This window comes from Panicum virgatum, chromosome 1K (genome assembly GCF_016808335.1).
Source record: "Panicum virgatum strain AP13 chromosome 1K, P.virgatum_v5, whole genome shotgun sequence".
Classification (NCBI taxonomy): domain Eukaryota; kingdom Viridiplantae; phylum Streptophyta; class Magnoliopsida; order Poales; family Poaceae; genus Panicum; species Panicum virgatum.
Window position 1 is genome coordinate 56,338,235 of NC_053136.1, and position 22,984 is coordinate 56,361,218.

The 22,984-nt window shown below is 47.8% G+C and overlaps 2 protein-coding genes across 6 annotated transcripts; one reads left to right on the top strand and one right to left on the bottom strand.

Annotated features, from left to right (window-relative positions):
- Positions 1-1,721: 1,721 nt before the first annotated feature.
- LOC120650691 (lysine-specific demethylase JMJ25-like) lies at positions 1,722-8,174 on the top strand. 5 transcript variants are annotated; one of them, XM_039927907.1, is made up of 16 exons: positions 1,722-2,116; positions 2,481-2,630; positions 3,109-3,282; positions 3,371-3,501; positions 3,800-3,899; positions 4,005-4,137; positions 4,213-4,276; positions 4,357-5,131; positions 5,405-5,737; positions 5,998-6,235; positions 6,323-6,780; positions 6,870-6,942; positions 7,042-7,127; positions 7,236-7,355; positions 7,436-7,503; positions 7,600-8,174. In XM_039927907.1, the coding sequence occupies exons 1-16, from the start codon at positions 1,811-1,813 to the stop codon at positions 7,823-7,825; spliced, it is 3,435 nt and encodes a 1,144-aa protein (XP_039783841.1). In that variant the 5' UTR covers positions 1,722-1,810; the 3' UTR covers positions 7,826-8,174. The 5 variants fall into 5 exon arrangements, with proteins under 5 accessions (XP_039783841.1, XP_039783858.1, XP_039783849.1 ...); XM_039927924.1 differs by having other exon boundaries at positions 3,112-3,282; XM_039927915.1 differs by having other exon boundaries at positions 1,750-2,116; positions 2,484-2,630; positions 7,600-8,159.
- A 718-nt stretch (positions 8,175-8,892) lies between these two features.
- On the bottom strand, positions 8,893-12,091 carry LOC120650716 (4-hydroxybenzoate polyprenyltransferase, mitochondrial-like). Its single transcript, XM_039927951.1, has 9 exons — positions 11,585-12,091; positions 11,126-11,261; positions 10,892-11,013; positions 10,264-10,333; positions 10,019-10,168; positions 9,781-9,916; positions 9,600-9,696; positions 9,276-9,496; positions 8,893-9,192 (listed from the first exon to the last, which is right to left on the bottom strand). Exons 1-8 carry the CDS (start codon positions 11,974-11,976, stop codon positions 9,427-9,429), a joined length of 1,173 nt encoding a protein of 390 aa, XP_039783885.1. The 5' UTR covers positions 11,977-12,091; the 3' UTR covers positions 8,893-9,192; positions 9,276-9,426.
- Between the last annotated feature and the right edge of the window lie 10,893 nt (positions 12,092-22,984).

A 22,984-nucleotide genomic window follows, 5' to 3' on the forward strand; every position in this document is an offset into this window, starting at 1 on the left:
CTCGGCGGCCTTGGCGCGCTGCGGTTCGATGTTGGCGTAGGAGAGGCGGGCGGCGGCGACGATGAGGGCGGCGCCGGTGAGGAAGAGGCAGGCGGTAGCGGCGCGCTGCCTGCGGGTGGCCGTGTACGGCAGCCAAACCATCTTCTTCTTCTTCTTCTCCTCTCCGATGCGGCTACCCTGCCAGGTGCCAGCCTGGGAAACGAAAACCGCTTTCGCTTCGGGAAGGCGGGCAGGCAACCCTTTTCCCGGCCGCGGCTTCGCTTTGGGGAATTGAATTGGGGTTCAAAATTCGAATCCAAACAGGCAGAGCCGCCCCCTGTTTTCTGCCCAACTGACGTGTGGGGCCATGCTGTCACAGAGAAGTAGGCCGGCGGGCTTTGACAAAAATTCTTGTTTGCGCAAACCCCCCTCCTCCCCCAGCTTTTCTTGCGATATCCTCCTCCATCTGTATTCTATTCACTTTTCACCCACTTCCTTCCACACGTTCTCTTCTCTTTAGGCCCCATTTGAGGGCTTCTGGAGCGGCTTCACGAGTGGCTCCAGGTGAAACCCTCCCAAACGTTTGTTTTGTAACCGGCTTCACGTGTGAAGCCGGTCCTGAAGCCATCGGCGGCTTACACAGGCAAGGTGAAGCCATGAAATCGTGGCTTCACGCGGCTTACACATCAATCTAACAAGTGAAGCTGTTTTGCCAAACATTTTCTAAAACGGCTCCAACTCCACCAGAGAAGCCGCTCCATCTGAGGAGCCGGAGCCGGAGCTGTTTTTGGAAAAGCCGGAGCCCTGCCAAACAGGCCCTTAGTCTTCACAACCCATCTGATGGTTGTTCTACCATGTCAGGTACCACACTGTAGCATTATTATTATTATTATAAAAACATATAATTACACTATATTTAAAAACAGTGTTTCCCGCCAAAAATTATTCTCCCACCTAGCGGCTCATAAAATCTAGAAGAAATTAGAGCTGTTTGGCAAGATGAAAACATTCTCCTAGACGTGCACTCGGTTACCATGCAGTATTAAGATGGAACTAAAAGCTTTTATCATTGACACGAGTTAGGTCATTTCTATGAAAATTCAGGTCTTGTTTAGTTCGTGAAATTTTTTAGATTTTAATACTGTAGCATATTTTATTGATAATTAATATTCAATTATAGACTAATTAGATTTAAAAAATTTGTCTCGTCGTTTACAATTAAAATGTGTAATGAGTTATTTTTTCAACTGCATTTAATACTCTATATATATGTCCAAAGATTCGATGTAATGGTTATTATAAGAAATTTTTTGGGAACTAAACATGGGCAGGTCATTTTCCAGAAAGGCCGTGTTTGGATGGCCCCTGAAAAAAAATTTATAAAATTTTTTCGGTGATTTGACCACTAATTAGAGGTATTAAATAAAGTATAATCACGAATCCACCTCCACAACTATGGTACTGTAACTGATGAGGCATTTGACTGTATAGTCGGGGATGATTAGGCGTGGTTACTGTAGCATCACTGTAGCCAATCATGATAGAACTTGGCTCATTAGATTCATCTCAAAATATTACAGCTATCTATAAAAAAGTTTCGCAAATAAACTTTGTTTAATACTCCATACATACATTTGTCTTTTTTTTTGAAAAAAATTTAAGGGTCTCTCCAAACACGGCCAAAATCCTCAAAAGCTGCGGAGGCAAAACGGAAAAATCTCCACGACGCAGCAGCTAAAAACGCTGGCGGTCACTGCTGGGAGTGGGGGATTTTACTGCTGCTGCACCACCGACGGCGCCTCCTTCCCTCCTTCCTTCAGCCGGCCAATCCATGGCGGAGGATACTGAGGGGATCGATGTTGAATCGGGGGCTACGGAAGAGGTTCCCGCGGCCGGAGGTGGCGAGGAGACAAAGCGGAAGAGAGGGAGGCCCAAAGGTAGCTTCAAGACGAAGAAGAAGAATACGCCCAAGCCGAAACTGCGGACCAAAGGGCGCCGCTGCACCGGCGACCGGGCTCTGGCGTCGCGGGCGATAAGCCCCGGGGATCTAGGCCGCGGGGTGGCGGCGGGTCCTCGGGTGCTCAGGGAGAGAAGGCCGTCGGCCAACGCATTCTACGAGCGCGACAGCGATACCGAGGTGTGCAGATTCTCTTCCCCTTGTTTCATTTCGGGTTGCATGATTGCATCGCTTTGAGGTGCGGTTTGATTATTATATCTCACTATTTTGACAATGCCGATAAGGAACGATGCATTTTTCTGGGGCGGTCAGTCAATCACTTAAGGTATTTCTATTTTTGCTTTGTGTTCCTGATGTATAATGGAAGAAGAAGCTTAAGTTTTCGACATACTGTCGTCCTTCCCCATTGCCATTTCGCGGATTCTTTACCGGAATCCTCGATTTACTACAGATATATGCGTTTTACGGGCCACGCACACACGTATTTTTGTTGGATTGGTTCTTTCTGTGCTGAACTTGAATTGATTAATTGCAATTTTGCCAGCAGGATGATGAGGAAACGGCAGTCATCCACGAGAGGCCTAAAAGCAATGATTCTGGGAAGAAGAGAGGAAGACCAAGAAAGACGAAAGTGGGCGAACTGGACAGTATGGCCCAGTTCTCAAATGGCAAAAGCAACGGTGAAATGAATGGGGTATATTTACATAACATCCTCAGCAATAGTTGATTTCTGAATGATTTTTTAGCCACGTATAAAGGAAGGGAAACCTTACTTTTTGACGCAACTCCTCCTTTGTCCTCTGTAACAGTTTATTAACCTTTAAGTCTCTACTATACTTCATAGTTTTTAACTCATAAATTATGTACCTAGCTACAAGATGAAACCTTAAGTTTCCTACCCACAAAATGGTGAACTTTGTCCTGAAAAAGTTGGAATGTGCAGTGTGCATCGGTAAGTCCTGAAAGGTTGGAATGTGCTATGTGCACCTATTATACTTATCATTGTGCCTGCAGACATTTTAGAGAACTCTGGTATGACCTAGTGACCCTAAAGATCTGCAGTTTATTATCTAATCTTTTGGGATGCTAGTGCTTGTCGTGTGGTAGGATGCCAGCAAATTCAGTCTGACCTTCTCTTACATATTGTCAAGCTTACCATTTGTTTTACTTAGCAGAGTGATGCTGAGGCAGCAAGGGGCAAGGAGTCAAAGACTGGCGAGTTTTCGCAGATCGCAAAGAGGCGGAAAAGAAGAGATGTGGGGAAAGAGTCTGAGTTGAAAAACATGGATAGAGAGGAAAAGAAGCTCCCATCTGCCAAGGATAAAAAATACGATGCAAATGTTATGGTGAGCTACTTGTTTCCTGATGTTAAGTTGTTTGTCGACTGGTTTCACAACTATTTTTACGAATGCAAAATCTGTTTAAATTATCTAGGTAGGGAGGACGATTTTGATGGGGGAAAATGCCCTCATGTGCCACCAATGTCAGAGGAAAGACAAAGGAAGGGTGGTCTGGTGTCAGTCATGCAAGAAAAAGAGATTCTGTGTGCCATGCATAGAACTATGGTGTGTCATCTCAACCATATTTCCTACTGATTGCATTTCTCACCATATACTTTTTTCTTGCGATATGACAGTTACATATATAACTTGCACACAATATGTCATAATTGACCGATGTTTTCTATGGGCATTAAGTTTTTTTGTGCTTTACTGGTCTCCTTTAGTTTAACATGCTACATTTATTGGAAGCGCTTTGTTTCTAATACTTTGGTTTCACCAGCTATTGATGAATGACATGCCATGTTGTTTCATCTTGTGTGTTGCACAGGATTCAGTGACTCAAAACTGTTTTTGTAAATAGGTATCCTAATTTGCCAGAAGATGAATTTGCTGCGAAATGCCCATATTGTCGCAAGAACTGTAATTGCAAGGCATGCCTACGGATGAGAGGAGTTGAAGAGGTACACGCTTAGCATCTCTTGCCAAATTACAATATTTGCATTTCTTCTGCTATGGATTCAAATTGTCTTTCGTTGTTAATGATTTATCCCATTCCGTGTGACTAGCCTCCGAAAAAGGAGATTTCTCAAGAAAATCAAATTCGTTATGCATGCCATATTGTAAGCTTGCTGCTTCCTTGGATGAGAGAAATGCAACAGGAGCAGATGGAGGAGAAGGAAGTAGAGGCCCAAATACAAGGTATGATACTGTGGTTTTATGGGACACAGACTGATAGTTGTGGTTGCTTAAATGCCCATCTGGTTTTGTGGGCAGGAGTTTCAGTAAATGGAATCAAGGTGGAACAAGCTGAGTGCGACTTAGATGACCGTGTCTATTGGTTGGTCTATTTCCATGTTCATTTACTTCATGTGATAAATCTAATGGCTGGCATCTAATCTGTCCTTTGCTCTATTGCAGCAATAGGTGTAGAACTTCTATAGTCAATTTTCATAGAAGTTGCAAACATTGTTTCTATGATCTTTGCCTTAACTGCTGCAAGGAGCTTCGCAAAGGTGAGATCCCAGGAGGAGAAGAGGTGGAGATTCTGGAGTATGAAAATAGAGGTAGGAGTTATGCTTTTGGCCTTCAGTCAAAGGATGCTAATAAAAGTCTCTCTTCGAGGAGGCATAAGAACTCCTCGAATGGCGAGCCTCACAATGACATGGCTGCTGTTGAGAAGTTCAATAACCATCTGCACCTGTGGAAAGCAAAGATTAATGGTAGCATACCTTGTCCACCAAAGGAAATAGGAGGATGTGGTGGTACACTAATGGACCTCAAGTGTTTGTTTCCAGAGAAGATACTTGCTGAGCTAGACGATAGAGCTGACAAAGTTCTCAGAAGTGAAATGTTTGCTAAAGCAATTGTCAGAAGTGGTCGGTGCCCTTGCTTTGATCATTCAGGCAAGATAAGAACTGACTGCAAATCAGTACGAGAGGCTGCTAACAGGAAGGACTCAAGTGATAACTTCCTTTATTGTCCGGTTGCTACTGATATCCATGATGATGATCTAGTGCACTTTCAGATGCATTGGGCAAAGGGTGAGCCAGTTGTATCTGATGTCCTTCAGTTAACTTCTGGTCTGAGTTGGGAACCAATGGTAATGTGGCGGGCATTGCGGGAAAGAACCAAAGGCAAAGCAGAAGATGAGCAATTCGCTGTAGTCGCATTAGATTGCCTTGATTGGTGTGAGGTGTGGTAACTCTATTCTTGAGGAAACCTTTTTTTAGGCGATATGTTCATTTTTCTAATATCATGCTGGTCATATTTATCTGGCTTGGATATAATAGTTTCTGTCCAGAAGAAGAGAACATGTATTATAGTAGTATTTGCAAACTTCATTGCTCAAATTGAAGTTCTCATTTTAGATAGGGATATTTATGAGTCTCTGCTTGAATTTAGATGTGCCTTGTTTCCTTCTTTTGCAGCTTTATATGCAGGTGCTTACTATGCATTCATGCTGCAGGTGGAAATTAATATACATATGTTCTTTTCGGGATATACATCTGGCAGAGCTCATACTAGGACTCACTGGCCTGAGATGCTTAAGCTAAAAGACTGGCCTCCTTCTAGTTCCTTTGACCAGCGATTGCCTCGTCATGGTGCTGAATTTATTAGCGCATTACCGTTTCCTGAGTATACTGATCCACGATATGGCCCGCTAAATCTCGCAGTTAAGCTTCCTACTGGTGTCTTGAAGCCAGATCTTGGACCCAAAAGTTACATTGCTTATGGGTTCCACAAAGAGCTAGGCAGGGGTGATTCTGTGACCAAGCTTCACTGTGACATTTCTGATGCGGTATGTTATGTTTATTAATGATTATGTTCTTCTCGTTTTGTTCTACATGAGGTTTCAGTGCTGAACAAAATTGACTTCAGCCAGGTCCCTGGGTACTGTCCACTTACTATATCTTGCTCTCCCAGCAGATGTTTTCCGTTGCTGGGTACCTAGCTCATTTGTTGAACTTTTAATGGTTTTTATTTCTTATCTATCAGTTTATTGGATCTTGTTATCTAACAAGGTCAATATTGATTGTGGAAGTTGTGTGATTTAACCAGGTAAATATCTTAACACACACAGCTGAAGTGACTTGTCAGACTAGTCTTTGCCAAATTGAAAAAATCCAACAAGACATGCGGGCGCAAGATCTTCAGGAATTATATGGGGGTCTAGAATCCAGCACTGATCTCAGGTTATCACAATCTCCAATTGAAAAGAGGGATAAATCTGTTGATGAAGAATCAAATACCTCATATAGTAGGGAAGACAATCATGCCAATAAATCCAGTTTTAATGGTTTGTAACGCAAATTTACTTTTGGTAATGATTGAGTTATTCTGTTTGTTTTAAAGCCTTGTGGCATTTCTTGCATGCCTCATGCAGGTTTGGACATCAATGCTTTACCACCTGATGATTCTGAAAGCGATACAAAGGATAAAGAGTCGTCTCATGAATCTGTTTCACGAAGTGAACTAGGGCAGTGCCCAGCTCCAAGTAATGAGATCAATGCATCTCATAAGATGCATAATGGATCTCATTGCATTTCAGATGGTATTGACATGGGACAGCATGGAAAGAGATCTAGAGGTGGAACTCTCAAGGAAGTTGGCACCAAATCTCAAGAAGAGAAACCTAAAAAGGTTGATTGCAATGGCACTGATGCAAAACAAAATTCCAAAGACATTCAGGAAAAGCCTGCTGCGGGGGAAGGCCCAGAGCAGCAGAACACGGGCGGTGCTTTATGGGATATCTTTCGTAGAGAGGATTCCGAGAAATTACAAGATTATCTTAGGAAACATTCCTCTGAATTCCGGCATATTCACTGCAATCCAGTGAAGCAGGTCATATTCTTGTTGCAGTCATTAAAGAACTATTTTCCTTTGTACTTTTATATGCTGACCAACAATCACTGTTCATGTTAACTGAACAGGTTATTCACCCGATACACGACCAGAGTTTCTACTTAACTGCAGAGCATAAGAGAAAGCTCAAGGAAGAATATGGTTAGAAAAAATGCCACCCCCGTGCCTTGAGATCTCTTGAATGATTTTTATCTGAAAATGGCATGCCCCTCTTCTCGTCTGTTGGCTTCCCTGCTTTAGGTATTGAACCCTGGACATTTGAGCAGAAGCTTGGCGAAGCAGTTTTCATTCCCGCTGGATGTCCTCATCAAGTGAGAAATTTGAAGGTGTGGCAGATCTTTACCTTCGTGACAATCCAGCTCAATTTTACTCTTGTTTTGTTGTGGGATCAAATATCATGGTTCTGACTGATGGAACCATGTCCATCTGTGCAGTCTTGCATCAAAGTTGCGCTGGACTTTGTTTCCCCTGAAAATGTTGGCGAGTGTATCAAGTTGACTGGGGAGTTTAGACGACTTCCTTCTTCCCACAGAGCTAATGAAGATAAACTAGAGGTTAGCATTAATTTTGTATTGCCAGTGATCTGGTTAGTATGATGTGATGACTAACCTGGAGTCAAACATGTTGTCTTCAGATCAAGAAGATGGCTCTTCATGCTCTGAACGAAGTAGTAAATTTTTTGGATTCTTGTTCCTCAGAAGGGTAAGGAACACTGGCCAGTCATATTTTTCTGCCGTAAAAATTGTATAGCTGTTGGAGACATTTTGTTGAATGATCACGCTGTGACTGATTTGGCAGGTTGGAGAGCTGGGCTGGTGAGCCCAGCAATGTAGCTAAATCATCTGTAGAGGAGAAGCCGCCTCCACCGAAAGGGCAGGGCAGTTGCCGAAGAGGTGTAGTGCCGCAAGGAGACGATCCACAGAGTGAAGAAGACAGCGGCAAGCGGAGTGAAGAAGTTGCTGTCGAGAATAATAAACTTAAGAGGCGCGGTCGCCCAGCAAGCTCCCGCAAGCGTGGACATTGATTCCTTATGTTTGGACTGGGGATGACGATGATGCATTTTGGAAGGTGCAGAGATTGTTGGCAGAGTAGTGATGAGGTCATGCATCAGTCACCGCAGACCCCCATTAGGGGTGCCTGGGTTTTGTTCGGCCGGCTGATTAGTCACCGCAGGCGCCATTATGGTGTCTGAATTTTGTTGAAGTATGGTGATGGCCGGTTGACACCGATAGATGGAGAATCCATGGTTAAGTAGACTGACCATCTCCTGTAGATGTAGCAAGCAGCTGGCGGTAGCAGCGCACTTGTACTGGACTGGAGTATGATGCTGATCAGCTGATATTTTGGCAATTGATTGATGGACTTGAGTATTATTGCTGTGGCTGTCTGGAGGTTTAGTGCAATGCGATGGTGGTGGTGCCTGTGACCTGTAGGCCCTAGCATGCATGCTGCCAGTATTCTGGGAGAAAGGGGCAGGGGCTGCTGGGCCGACATAACCAGTCACTCACAGCCCAAAGGCCTCTCTCGAGTCTCGACTCTACGTACCAGCCAGGGCACTCCCACCAGCGGCTAGCATTAGCAAGAGGTCTAGCAGGCAGGGTGGCTTAATACCACCCTGCTCGGACAGCGAGCACCATCTCAGTATATATAACACCAGACTTGTGGTCAGGAAGCACAAGCAGTGAGGAAATGCACCAGTGCTGGTGGGTCCGGCACGACATCCTGAGTATACTGGGATGAGAGGCGCGACTCTGAGCTTGTTTTTTTTTTTCTTTATGCATCGGCATCCATCGCCCGTGCGGGGGAAAGTGCTACTACAGCGGCAACATGGTCCCAAAGAAAAACGAAAGAAAAAAAAACAACAACAAGAAAGATGCTAATGTGAGAGGGGCCATGTTCCAGAGTCACTAGTCGTAATCCACAACCCCCTTCAATATACCGTTCAAATATATGGTACACAACACAACCCCCTTCAATATACCGTTCCAACCAATTTTGTGAATGGTGATGTAGACCATCGCAGGATTCCCAACCCATCATGGGCCAAAACATCAGACAAATTTTACCACTCCAAAGAGTGGTCTTCGCAACTTTGCCAAAACATAATAAATACGGAGTACTCAATTTTCTCCAAAACATAAGTACGTAAACAACTGAACTGTGTTTCTGGCTTCATACAAAAAATTCTTTTGCACATCTGTTTCCACCTAGATTCTAGAGGCGCTAAACAATCCAAAAAAAAAGGCCGCTCTAACTGATCTTTTCACATGTAACAGCACACAAGGATAAAAAAAAAAGGATTGTACATCAACGTATTTTCCTGCTCCTTTTGTCTTGTAACTGCTTACAGGAGGTGGAGAGAGCACCAAAATGACGTGCTCGAGAAATAGCCTGCTTCAGAAGCAAAGGTTATGTCAAAATAGCAATTTAGCAAGGATGTAAGCACAAGCCATGCGAAGATGGAGCTAGCTTACAAAGTCCATTCCGCACCAAGCTGCAATTGCTAGTCCACATAGTGAAGCGCTTGGTATATTCTTCCCACAATCACAAAATTGTTTTGGTTTCTACATTGAACCCATCAATATATGATACAAACGAGGATAAACAGCATGCCTGATAAATTCATCATGATACAAGACGCCCAAATAAAATCCCACTAAATACCAAAGCTCCAAACCATTTATTGGACACAAACCTGCACATAATCGATTCATGAATTCAAATTCTCATAGGATTGCAAGCAGATTATTGTCTTAAATGCCAATGATGACTGCATACTGGAAGAAAGGAAAACATACTTCCTGTTGCAATCAGAGCGGTTGGAAAGTTCCACAGTTGAAATCTGCCATGCTAACTGCGCAGCTGCAGCACACAGAAATGGATAGTAGGGCCATCCTGTCCAAAATGATTTGAGGTTTGCAGTCAATATTAAATAAACATAATATTATTATTCACTAAAGCATTACAGTATGCACCAACCAAGGTCAGCATTGTAGCCGCTGAGTGCTAAGCTGCCAAGGCATGCGGCACCGAAACCACTAATCCAGTACTTGGTCAAATCTCCAAATCTTAATGCTGTGGACCTAACTCCTACTTTGAGGTCATCTTCTTTGTCCTGAGATGTAAATAGATAGATATATGCGTATAAGACATCACATCAACCTAAAATGGACACTTCATCAACGATAAATATGAAAGGATGTGAACAGGGAAACACCTGATGTGCATATATGGTATCATATACCAGTGTCCAGCATATACCAGCTGTATACAATGGAAGGACGACTGCAGGGTCTAAGCTTTCCTTAATAGCAGCCCATCCTAATAAAGCTCCCCAGTTGAATGTCAGGCCAAGATAAGCTTGAGGCTGTTATTAATGAATTGAAAAAAAAAAACATAGCTATTAAACTCTGTAAGCAGGAATATTGTATTCTGAACCTCCATAATATGTACAATACACACCCAAAATGTGAATCTCTTCATCAGGGGATATGAGAAGACCAGAAGAAGTGAAGATGCCCCCAGAATACGGCTACATACAGAAAAATGACATAAAATTACTGTAATAAGCTGTGCTTATAATGCAAGCATCAACAGGCACATATTATGCTTCTATATATCCGTTTCTGTATTGGCAAATATATAATAAGCACGATGGTCGACAATTTTCCTGGTTATCAATCAAGAAAATGCAACTGTACTGTATGCACCATAACCTTAGGATGCAAACCCAGAACACGTTGATTAATGCTGCAGTTAAAGAATCATCCAGGCCATAGCCTCAGGCATAGTGAGTTTATCAAACAAACGAGATCCAAACAGCATGGATAGTAAGTTGACTAATTGTGTTGCCATCAAATTGAGTTGCAGAACATAGGGTATCTTGCTTATCCTCGAGAAAAGAAGAGTTGAAATAAAGAGTTCCTAAATGGTCCAGCAATTGCTCATAATGCTCTGACATTGAAAATCACTTATCAGTGTTTGCAGGAGCATGGACAGGCTAAACGCATCTAATACTGTCAAACTACATCAGTCTAGGCTAAACGCATCTAATACTGTAAAAATATAATAGCCAAAGAAGCATGGATACCTATAATTATTCAATTGGAGAAGAATGCCCAGTCCCAGCAGAAGCTGAAATCCGAGGAAGCCCACTCCCTGTAAAGGAGTAAGAACACCTGATGCAAAAGGCCTGCTTTTGGTGCGCTCAACCTGTGGAGTAAGAAAATCACGGATCATTTAACTCTGCTGATTTCAGTGAAAAATACAAAGGGAAGGGATCATATGCACATAGGAAAAAAAGAAGAAGAAGAAACAGAATCACCTTGTTATCAATGTCGCGGTCAAGAAGATCATTCACTGTGCAGCCAGCACCCCTGAGGAGGACAGCTCCACATCCGAAGAGTGCCAGCATTTTGAAGTCAGGCAACTGCCCTGGCATCGCTGCTATGGTGATCGACCTGCGAAGCAAAGGTCTGAGTCTCTCTTCAACATGCTATGGATTTAATAGTGTAAAGAAAGCAACACATGCACAGAAGATTGGCACAAGATCATTGGACCAACTTATCATTTAGATAAAATGTGTGCTAATGGCTGGCTACATGATCATTGTGTTAGCTAAGGACTGTACTTGAGTCTGTACGGTGGCAATGTATGTATGATTCCGAGTTGCCCTTGTGTCCAGAAGAAGCAGTGTCCATGACTCCATGTGTTGTAGTTGTTGGATCGCTAACCACCTCAAACTGCAGGAAATGAATCCAAGAGAGAGAGAGAGAGAAGGTACCACATGCAGGGCCACGCGAGGAGCCAGGTCCCGATGGGCTTGTCGAGGCGGGCGAGCATGGCGTACGGCCGCGCGGCCTCCGGGATCCAGCTGTCCACCCACGTCAGCGGTGGTGGCTTGTCCGCGGGTTGGGAAGAGGAGGAGGTGGAGAGGGGTGAGGCGGGCGAGAAGTGGCTCGGTAGCAGAATCCTGGCGTACAGCGAGTCGGGGGAGAAGGCGGATGCTGATGCTGGGTGCGGGTACCGGCGGAGGCTTATGAGGTGGCGGCAGTGGGCGGGAGGGCTAGGATCGGAGGGTGGGCTCGAGAGGAGAGATGAGAGCGGCGGGAGGGGGAGAGGGGAGCGGCGGGCGCGGCGGCGGAGCTCGGCTGCGGCGGCGCGGAGCAGCGCCATGGGTGTGTGCCCGCCCTCCCTCCTCCGGTGGCAGTGGCAGGGCGCGACGGGAACGGCGGCGGCGGCGTCGACCCGACAGGGAGGCAAGGGAAAAGGGAAGGCCAGAGAGGATCCGGCCCACGGGCTTCCATTCCATCCATCCGGGGCTCTGCTCTGGCCTGTGTGTAGTAAGTATTATTATGGGCTGGTTTAATTAATTAGGGCCTGCCGATGCCGATACTCTACTCTCGCATGACAACAGCTAGCATTGGCCCCCGCAAAAAGGCACGTAGTCTAGTGGTTACAAAAGCCTCAGTAGCATCTGAGGTTCTAGGTTCAACTCCTCGTGAAAGCGAATTTTCTAGAATTTAACGGCGTTTGTGCTTTCAGTGGTAGGCGACGTTCCCGTCGATAGCGGAGCACCTGGGTGACTTCGTTAATCTCGAGGATTTGCCGGCTCAATCTCTCCGAGGTGCTTATAGGGGTAGGGTTGCGTACGTGTATTCATAGGAATGAGTGTGCGTGCGTGTTTGTGAGCGTCTGCGTCTGTATTGTGTTTCTAAAAAAAAGCTAGCATTGGCCCCCTCAAAAAAAATTATAAATCTGTCTACTGGATGGTACGTAGTACTCCCTCCATCCAAAAAAGAATGCAACTCTCACTTATCAAAGAGTCAAATAATTTCAACTTTATCTAGACAAAATAATACTAATATTTATGGTACAAAATAAGTATCATTAGATCTATTTAAAGATATAAATATTTGTAATTCTTTGATCAAACTTGAAATTATTTGACTTGTAGAGTTGTATTCTTTCGTGGACAGAGGAGTACGTTGGAAAAAAAAGAAATAAAGAGAGTGACTGCTCTCCAAACAATGCAAAGCAAATAAATGCATGATTATGCATGCTGTCCTTTTTTAAATGCAAAGCAAGCATTTACCTGCTGAAACGTCGTCATGCATGCCGCAGATGGGCCCGGCCGGCCCTCGATCCTCCATGTCCATGGCGATGGCCGATGCATGGGTCGATATATATGAGACGGCGTCATGTTTATATAGGAGAGCGCTGCGCCACCGAGATGAAGCCACGACAGCAGTGGAGCACAATCAGATCGAGAAGCCCCGGGAGTGTCAGTGCTGCCCCATCAATGCCGCGACAAGGAATGATGCCCCTTGCAATTCACATGAGGAACTTCTAACTGTCTCATCCCTCATACAAAAATCTTAATTAAATGTTATATTAGTAGTTCTATACATCAATTTAATTCTCATAAATACATCATTTGCTTCAGGTTGGACATGTGGTGATACTTCATGCCATCTTCAGATCTAATCTGCATGTGACTAAGGGAACAATCGTTTCTACTAATCCTAACAACATTCTTGGAGGTGAGGCTCTTGGAAAGCAGTGCTGTCAAGTTATTGTGAATGTTGTGTTGAAATGAGATACAATTCCACCTCGACCTTATGGTGATGTGGAGACAATGGCTATGCTCATAAGATGCCGATTGCATGGCCATACAAGAGAGTAATACAATTTTCTTTGTTACCTTTTTTTTCATGTGATGAGAGTGAGCGCAAGCACTAATCTATTATCTTATTATTTGGCCAACAAACGGAGCCTCCACGTTCGCTCTCAAGGCCTAGAAATTTCCATGTTAATCGGAGAAAAATAGAAAAATAAAAATTACACACCACTGCCATTACGATAAAAATTAGCCTAAAATACCTCTGTGCCTAATTAAAAATCACCCACCAATGCCATTATGAAAAATTAAATATAAAATACCATTTAGCTATATATCAGTTACAAATATATACTATTAATAAAAACTAAAGCTAACAACAATCAATCAAAACAAAATGAAAATAAGAATAATGATCTGCATAATATTATTAAAACTCAACAAATTAAATTGTTATCATAGGTAGATCATAGTTGAATTGTTTTAATCAACAATAAGACATAATTTACGATAATGAACAGGATGATGTATGGTAAAAAAATAGTATAACCTTTAAGTAAAGATACAACGACATGCAAATTTTTGAATTTTCAATACTAGCCGCGCAAATGCGCGGGCTATACGCCTAGTTATTTATATTTCTGACAGCTAAAGATTACCAAGAGATCACAATCTTTTTCTAGGGACCTTTGTGCTAAACAACTGTCCTTTGTATCCTTCTGGAGTGTATCTGCACGTGTACGAGTATGCACTGTTTCCTTAACTTTTAATACAGATACGTCTTGATAAAAAAAAAAGCAGGAGCTAGGAACCCTGCAGATGCACGAGGGCAAAACCATCAGACCATGGTCAGCTCCATCATATCGATCGTGTGCAATAATAATAATGTACAGTGCCATGGTCCTCTATCACATTCAGGCTAATTTTCCTACAGTACTAATCACATCAAATCTTCGGACATATGCATGGAGTATTAAATGCAGTTGAAAAAATAACTAATTACATAGTTTAACTGTAAATGACGAGACGGATATTTTAAGCCTAATTAGTCCATAATTGAATATTAATTGCCAAATAAAAATGAACAGTTCCAAAATCCAAAAAAATTTCCCAACTAAACAAGGCCTCATATCTACCAACCACTTCACTGAACTTGGTTGCTAATAATTGTATTAATCGAGCGAGCTGTCTAGCTGTAACACCCCAGGTGTTTCATTAGCTAAACCAGGGTCATTAGCACCAAATCATGTACCCTTAACCCAATGCAAGTCTACATGAAATGACTAGGAATTCAAAATCTTAGTTGTGTTAGATTTAAAATAACTTTCAAACCGTGGTTTAATTGAACATTTTCCTGAAATAAAACTTGTAGAGTTTTAAAGGTTGAACAATTGTCATGCTAAATTTTTTTAAAGTTTTCATACAAAAGTCGAAGAAAAATTTGAATTTAGCTCGAACCGGGTAATAACTACATTCGTCGGGATTCAAATTTAACTTTTGAATTGGGCCCCAAATGAAAGTAGGCCTGAAACAAAAGTGGTAGGATTTGAAATTTGGAACATCTTTCGTATTCAAAACTTTTTTGAGTGTTAATGGAAAATTTTGAGAAAATTTTGAATTTGAATCAAACCTCTAATTTTCTCTCTCTCTCTTCTCTCTCACCCTCCCCTGTTCCCACCCGGCCGAGCAGAGCCGCCGGCCGCGCGCCGTTTCCCCAGCCACGAGCCGCGCCCTCGCCGCGCCCCAGCCCGCTCCGCCCCGGTTCCTCTCCGTAGCTTCTCGGCCTCGCCACGCGTCGCAATCCACGGCGCGCTCGCCAAGAATGGCTGCCGAGGCACCATGGCGACGCCGTGACGACCCGACCGACCGTGTCTCGCCCTCCCCCTCGCCTTGACCCGCCTAGACCCTTCCCGCGAGCTCCACATCGTCCTCACCCTTCTCTCCTTCCTTCCTGAGCGCGAGCGCCGAGCCCCGTTTGCCCCTCTGCCCGGAAACGGCCGACGCTGCCGCCATTAGCGCCGCCGCCCCCTAGGCTCCCGCGGAGCTCCCTCCTCTACCCATACTCGCGCCCAACCGACCCCACAGCAAGCACCACTGACCTCCACCGTTGCTCCCCGACCCGCTCGCTGCCGCCCAGGCCCGCCGCACCGCCGCCACCAACAGCCGCCGTCGGAGCTCCTGCTCCACGGAGGAGTCCCTCCCGGCCACCCCTAGCCCTAACCGAGCCCACCCCTGGGTTCCTCTCGACGCCGTGAAGCTTCTCCACCACTTCTTCCCCGCCTCCGGTGAGCCCCCACGCCGGAATCCGGCCGCCCGCCGCCTCCCCTGCTTCAACTCCGGCCAGGGGTGTTTCTGCGAGGAATTAAGTTCTTCCAGGGGCCTTTGCGCAAAAAGTTCTTTCTTTTTCTTTTGTTTCCCAAAACAGCAAACTTTGAAAATGCCTATAAATTCGTAGAAAAATCAGACAAATGCAAATCCAAATGTTCTGGAATCCTTGCAGCAAGATCTGCAACTTTCATTACATGCATATATTTATTTTCTGTCTATATTTTAATCTAGGAAAAAGATTAGATTACCTAGGCTATAATTATTCTAGGAGTTCTACTTAGCATCTATAGGTGATTTTTGGTTGGTAGCTAATACATGCCATGACTAGTGTTGTGTAAAAATCTAAGCACCAGTTAACATCTATAACTAGAGGAAACCCTAGTTTTGGCTAGATCTAGTAGAGTAGCTTACTTTTTATCTCTGGATGTTCTGTTATAGATATGTGTATGAAACTTTTTATGTGTGCTTAAAATACTAGATTAACACCACTGTCCAAGTTTCATTAATTTTAGTTTTGTGTAGATAGCTCTGTGATTTAATATTTAAAAATGGTGCTAAATTGTTATAAATAGTTGTTATAACTGGAAAAATATGAAAATTTTACCATGGCTCAGACTTCATAATTTAAGATAGCATACAAGTTTTGAGATCCAAAAACACTTTGTAACTCTCTGTACAATTTAGTCTTGTTCTATGTGAGTGGCATTTGTCAATTTTATTACTCATGTTATATGTCTAGAAAAATTCTGATAAATTTAAAGTGTGTTTAGCTTTATGTTTAGACTCCTCTGTAAAAATTTTAGATCCAAAAGTGTTGTGGTTTATTTTGTGTAAATTCATCTTGATTCTAGCATGTTATCGTTAGTGTTGTTAAAGGAAACAACTTTTGGGTTTTTTTTGGTCTGTGATGAAAACCCCACCTTGACTTTATGAACTAACTAATATTATTTTCCTACTCTATAAACGATTGCCCAGTAAAATATGAATGAAAGTGTTTCACTTTTTAACTTCGGGTTTTGTTTGAATTACAACTTTATAGTGAAGCAAGTTATAAATTATTATCATTACCACAACTCACCCATGTGCATTTCATATAGATACTACCACTCTCGCTGACGGAATGTACGAGCTGGTGCCCGAGTCCGAGAGTGAGCAGCGTGAAGCTCAAGTGAATCTAACTGAAGCTACTGAAGACCCGAACCCGATTTCGGAAGAGCCCAGAACTAGTTACGCCCAGGAAGGCAAGCCCCGGAGCATGTCCTACTATTTTAAATTTATGCAACTTATTATTGTTCCTATCTACTTGTGCATTTAAGTTACAGGAGTTGATTGGAACCTTAGTTGCATGATCCTAGGTACCTATGCTTGAACACTAGTATGTGTAGGTCGCTAGTTGGCTATGCTAATGTTTCGGTAGAAGTCGAGTGATTTCATGTCACTCGCGAGCATTATAGGAGTTGTATGTTTACTACCTGCTGCAACTATAAGGTCTACGGGCGGGGCTGTGATACTTGTGATGCCCCGTCTGTTTAGTAAAATTTGATAAGGCCGCAGTGTGTGGTAGTGGTGGTTAAGCGTTTGAACGTACTAACCACATGCCGAGAAATATGGTAATCGGTAAGCATAAGTACCTGATTGGACCGGCAAGTGGACTTTACTTTCACCTTCTTTGAACGTCGTTTCTCATGCGTGCACATGCGGGTGCAGAGTCGTCGTACTCTGTAGTCGAGGACGGTGACCCTGATCCACAACCCGGAAAGAAAGGGGAAATGTTGCACGTGTGACTCTGGGAGTAACCACGTGACGTGTGTTTAGGTCTGCCTGGCCAGGTTAACAAATTCGATTCGAATCGTCCGCCTCTCACGGATAATGGTACTGCTTAACTCTTCTGCCACATAGAGTAAGAAGTGAAAGATAAGGATGTTGAATATGGTTGATTGGATGATAAAAGATAATTGTTTTCACCATGTATGCTATTGGATAGATGCTCACATAGAATGGTTAATTGAACTAGAACATGAAAACTATAACCTGCAATTAAGGATCTAGTCCTTACTGCTTTTCGGCAAAACAAACCCCTTAATCCAAAAGCCTTGCATGTCTAGATAAAGGGCTAAGTATACCCTCAGTCGGGTAAGCCTTGCTGAGTATTAGTGTACTCAGCCTTGCTTGTGGCTATATTTTGTTTCAGGTGAAACCTTTGAGGATATGGTTGCTGGTTTGACCTGGCCTTGCACTCTCCCGCCTGGTTGGTCCGTGGAGTGGGATACGTCCCCGGCCACCGATGACAAGAACGAGTGATGTCATGAAATGGGCTTCATCGTGACACCCCTTTCGTCGTTAGTTCTCGTGTTTACTTTCCGCTAAAATAAAGAACTCTGGTGAACTTCTTATATGTTGGCTTTGAAAAGTACTTGGTTAAATTTGGAACTTAGTTGTAATTCTACTCTTATGTTAAACTTTATGGTGTAATATATTGTGAGGTGTTGTAATCTCTGGACTCGCCTTCGCGTGAGTTATGCTGCTTTGTTCGATCCAGGTTTAAGTGGTTTTATCGGGAATTTACCCGACGGACCTCCGATGTGCTCCGTCTGCTGTGCGAGTGTCGTGGTGCTGCAAACCACAGCCGGGTGGTGGAAGGCACCCGCCCAAGCCCAAAGGGTGTGTACTCGGGGGTTAGCTAGTCCTAGTTCGATCTCCCTCAGGAACACGATGAACACGACAAGATTTAGAGTGGTTCGGGCTGCCGGAGCGTAATACCCTACGTCCACTGTGTGTTGAATTGCCTTCCCTCGAGAGAGAGAGAGTTCGCGAGAGCTTGAGTCTGTCTGGAGAGAGTTGTCGTGCACAGTGAGCGCCTCCCTTTTATATCTCAAAGGGGGCGCGTACATGGCTGTTGGGTCCCCGACAGGTGGACCCAACGATGTAGTATAAAAATAACGCACTGCTCATACATTATGGCGTCGCAGGCAAAGGAGATCTCTCTCCTGGATTCCTTTGCCTGCTCCTGGAGTCCCTCGCTCACCATGTCCATCATGTCCAGGCGATGTCTTGTCGGGACGATGCCTGGCGACGCCTGCCACGTAGCTTAAGCGGTCTGTGTAGCTTGCGGCATATGCGGCATGATGGAAAAGTGTCGTGCCGTCGTATCCATTTAATGCTGAAGACGGGCTCTGCGCGGGTGCGGCACAGACGGCTGCACTGTGCACCTTGGTAATACGCGGTGCACAGTGAGGCCTGACAAAGGCTGTCTCGCGCGCCGCATCGGCAGAGCACGCCTTGTCCAACTGCATTAAATGCAGTGGGCGCACGAGTCTTCCAGCGGAAGGCTCGCGCTCGAGCCCGTGCCTCCGGGCCACGTGGCGGCTCCGGACCCCCACGCAGTGCGGGAGGTCCGGATGGACGCAGGAGGTCCCGGACCCCCACGGGGGGTCCGAGGCCTCGGCTGTCGACATGGAGCTTCCCTTCCTTAGAGTCACGTGGCGTCTCCGGACCCATCCCCAGGCGGGGAACGGGTCCGGGGCCGTTGGCCTGGTGAGGGAAGAGCCTGACCTGTGGGGCCTGACTACTCCGTCTTTTCTGCGCAGTTACGGATAACTACACGGGTCCTGCCTTGCTGCACTAAGAGTGGGTATCCCTGCTATAGGGTACCGACAGTGGCCCCCGGGCACACCTTGGGGGAGGTTCGAACCCACAGGTGGGGCCACTACTGTGATTTGGCTTCGTATAGCTTGAAGCTTCTTACTGCAGGGGTCTTGACCGGCTTTGACCATCCATCGGGTTGTTTGCTGCCTCATCACATCGCGACGGCTTACTGACCATGGGCCCCACGCACAGTGGTTCACCTAGTCACGCGCGCGATGCTCGGTATTGTTGCGGCCGGGGTAAACGGAATATTTACCACCGGCGCAGTTCCCGAAAAGCTCGGCCACGCCAGCGATTAATGCGCGCACGTCAGCTCAGCTTCCGCCTTGCTCCGCGCACGCGGGCGACGGTTCAGATCCTGTCTTTTTGCACCCTTGTTGGTTACCCGCTCACCCCGACAGGTGGGCCTGGGCCCCCATGTCATGGACTGGGCGGTTAACACCAGGCGCGGACGTCGCTTGGGTTCCGGCGACGGTTCCGGGGCGCGCCGGTTGAGTCAGGCTTTATAATGGGGCGAACCGCATTCCGTGGTCACTTTCCCACATTCGTCTTCTTACTTCCGGCCTTTGCGCCCTTTTGCCTTCGAGCTTTCCTTGCCCTTCTCTCCCCTACGCAGGCTGCTCCTCACTCCACCGAGGGATGGCATCCCTTGTTCATCCCCGCCGCTTCCAGACCGAGGGAGAGTTAAACACAGTGCGCCGCCTGCTTGGGTGGAGTGCTCAGGAGACCGGCTGGGGGGTGCGAGTAGGCTCGGTTCCCCTTGGCAACCTCCGCACCGGGGAGTTCGTGCTATTCACCTCGCACATCTCCACCGGAGTGGGACTGGCGATTTCTTCGTTCCTGCTGCTGCTGCTGGAAGACTTCGGCCTCCAACTTCAGCATCTGACGCCCCACTCCCTCCTCCTGACGTCCATCTTCGTGCACTTATGCGAGATGTTCGTGGGAGTGCGGCCCTGCGTCATCCTCTTCCGCTACTTCTTCATTCTGGTGAGGTCCGGAAGGAGCAGGGACGAAGTGGGGGGGTACTACTTCCAGATAAGGAGTGACCTGCCGACTCCTTACATTCCCGGCCTTGCCGGCGGAAAGTGGGAGGAGTGGCGCAGGGATTGGGTGATCGCCACCACCGAAGCCAACGAGCGCCTCGCCCAGCCGACCGAGGGGCCCGCCTCCGACCGCGCAACCTGGAGGGCCAAGCCGTCCCTGCAGCCGGAGTTCGACTCCGTGCTGGACAAGATCAGGTCGCTGGCGGAGAGCGGCCTCACCTCGTGGCACGTGCTCAGAGACTTCGTGAAGCACCGGATCGCCCCCCTGAAGCAGCGGCCGCACCCTGCTTGGAGCTTCACTAGCCTCAACGACTGCAGCAGGACCCACCGCGGAGAGGGGAGCGACCTGACCCAGGAGGCCTTGGAGGTTCTGGTGCGGAACGTGACGGGAGATGCCTTCATCCCGGAGAACCTAATCCTCCCTCAGTGCATAGTCCCCCTCTGCGAGGACCCCGCGAGGGTGGCGGTGCTGGCTACCCTGCCAACTCTAGACGACGGGGGACTGGCCCCATGCCAGACCGGAGGCGACCCGAACCGTGGGCTCTAGATCCCTGGCGCGTCCGGGGATCAAGCTACACTAAGCGCTGCGGGGTCCGGCGCCACCACGAAGGGAAAGCAGGCCGCGGCCAGCAGCGCGGCCGCAGCCGGTTCCAGCCGGGCACAGAGTAGCTCCGGTGCATCGTCGGGAGATGCAGGCCGGCGCAGGCTACTCAGGGGCGACGGGACCCTGGTCTCGGAGTCCGCCGCGAAGCGCCAGAGGACCTCTGAGGGCGCGGGCCAGGGTAGCTCCCGGGCTGCCTGCCCTCGTGGGTCCTCTGGGGTGACTACACCACCACCATCGCCGCCGAGGAATTCCTCCCGTCGGCAGCAACAGCAGCAGCAGCAGCAGCCGCAGGAGCAGCTGCAGCGGGCGCGAGAGCGGCAACAGCAGCAACAGGTGCAACCCCGGGTCGCGCCCGTGCCGCAACCACGGGGACAGCAGTAGCAGGAGCAAGCCCGGGTTGCGCCTGCATCGCAGCTGCAGGGGCAGCAGCTGCAACAGCAGCAGCTGCAGGAGAAGAGGCCGGGCCTCCGAGGACGCTGGGTACCCGGTACTTCTGGGTTAGTGTTATCCTGCTCTCTTCCCCTGCGCGAGGTGCCCCGCTTCTTGCTAAAGGTTTCTCCATTTTGTTGCCAGGGGTCGTCGCCCCGGCGGTTCTTCCACCATCGCTGGTTCGTCGGCTGGTACCCAGGCGGCTTCGGCGTCGACAGCAACAGCGACAGCGGGTTCGGGATCATCAGGTATAGCGACCTATGCCAGCCTAGTGGTGCACGACGTGATGCTGACAGGCGTGTCATTTCTAGACTCAGCAGCGCACAACGTTGCGGCGGCGGGGGCACCTATGGCGGAGGCAGCCGTCGCAGCGGCGGCGGAGGCGCCGGCACCCGACGCAGCGATGGCCGAGGCGCAGGCACTGGGGGCATCCGCACCCGATGCCGCGGCGGCTGAGATGCCGGCTCTGGGCACCGCTACCCCCGACGCTGCGGCAGCGGAGGCGCTGGAGCTGGGCACAGCCGCACCCGACGCGGCGGCGGCGGAGGCGCCGGAGCTGGGCACAGCCGCACCCGACGCGGCGGCGGCGGAGGCGCCGGAGCTGGGCACAGCCGCACCCGACTCGGCGGCAGCGGAGGCGCCGGAGCTGGACACAGCCGCACCCGACGCGGCGGCAGCGTTGGCGCCGGAGACAAGTGCTGCAGCGGAAGCCCCCACCTCCAGCTCCGGTCCTGTTGCAGAGGAGGAGTTGGAGGTGGTCTTTGGCAGGCGGCTCCTGCAGCTCCAACTCCCGGAGGAGGATGCGACTCCCCTCCCCCAGGTGTTGTTTCAGGTCCGGCGGTCGATCGAGGAGGCAACCTCCTCCGCCGAGGCGGCCTTCCGGCAGGAGTGGTCTGCTCTGGAGAGTGAGCGCCAGCGCCTCTCCGACTGGCACACCCGCCTGGAAGCGCACACGAAGGCTGAAGCCTCCCGCGCTGCAGAAACTCGGTCGAAGCTCAAGGCGGACCAAGAGGCCTACCGAGCCAACCTTAAGAAGGTGTTTGACCGGGAGTTCGCATTGTCGAACCGAGAGAAATCCCTGGCGCAGCGGGAGCAAGATTTCACCCTGGAGGTTGTTGGCTTCGCGGCTTAGCGGTCCGACCTCGAGGCTCGCCTCGCGGCTTAGCAGTCCGAGCTGGAGACTTGCAGCGAGGACCTCGAGGTCCGGAGGCAGGAGCTCGACGTCTTCTCTGCTACTCTGCAGGGATTGCGCGAGCAACTGCATGAGAGAGCAGGCAAGCTGACTGATGCCGAGACGGAGCTGGAGGAGGCCCGGAAGTCCCTCTATGCACGGGAGGCCCACGTCACCGGCATAGAGAAGGAACTTGGCCGCCAGCTAGACTCGCTCAAGAAGCTGAAGGAGTCGGCGGAGCGGAAGGAGGCCAAGCTCGAGGAGAGGTCCCGCGAGGTGGAGGTGGCCAAGGCGGCTCTGGACACCCGGGTGCAAGAGGCGGTCCGGGAGGCGGTCCGAAAGCA

Coding starts and splice junctions, on each gene's coding strand:
- LOC120650691 (XM_039927907.1), top strand. CDS start 1,811: ATGGCGGAGGATACTGAGGGGATCGATGTTGAATCGGGGGCTACGGAA. Junction 3,502..3,799: donor GTGCCATGCATAGAACTATG/GTGTGTCATCTC, acceptor TTTTGTAAATAG/GTATCCTAATTTGCCAGAAG. Junction 7,356..7,435: donor CTAATGAAGATAAACTAGAG/GTTAGCATTAAT, acceptor TGTTGTCTTCAG/ATCAAGAAGATGGCTCTTCA.
- LOC120650716 (XM_039927951.1), bottom strand. CDS start 11,976: ATGGCGCTGCTCCGCGCCGCCGCAGCCGAGCTCCGCCGCCGCGCCCGC. Junction 10,169..10,263: donor TGAAGAGATTCACATTTTGG/GTGTGTATTGTA, acceptor CATTAATAACAG/CCTCAAGCTTATCTTGGCCT. Junction 9,917..10,018: donor ATACCATATATGCACATCAG/GTGTTTCCCTGT, acceptor TTTACATCTCAG/GACAAAGAAGATGACCTCAA.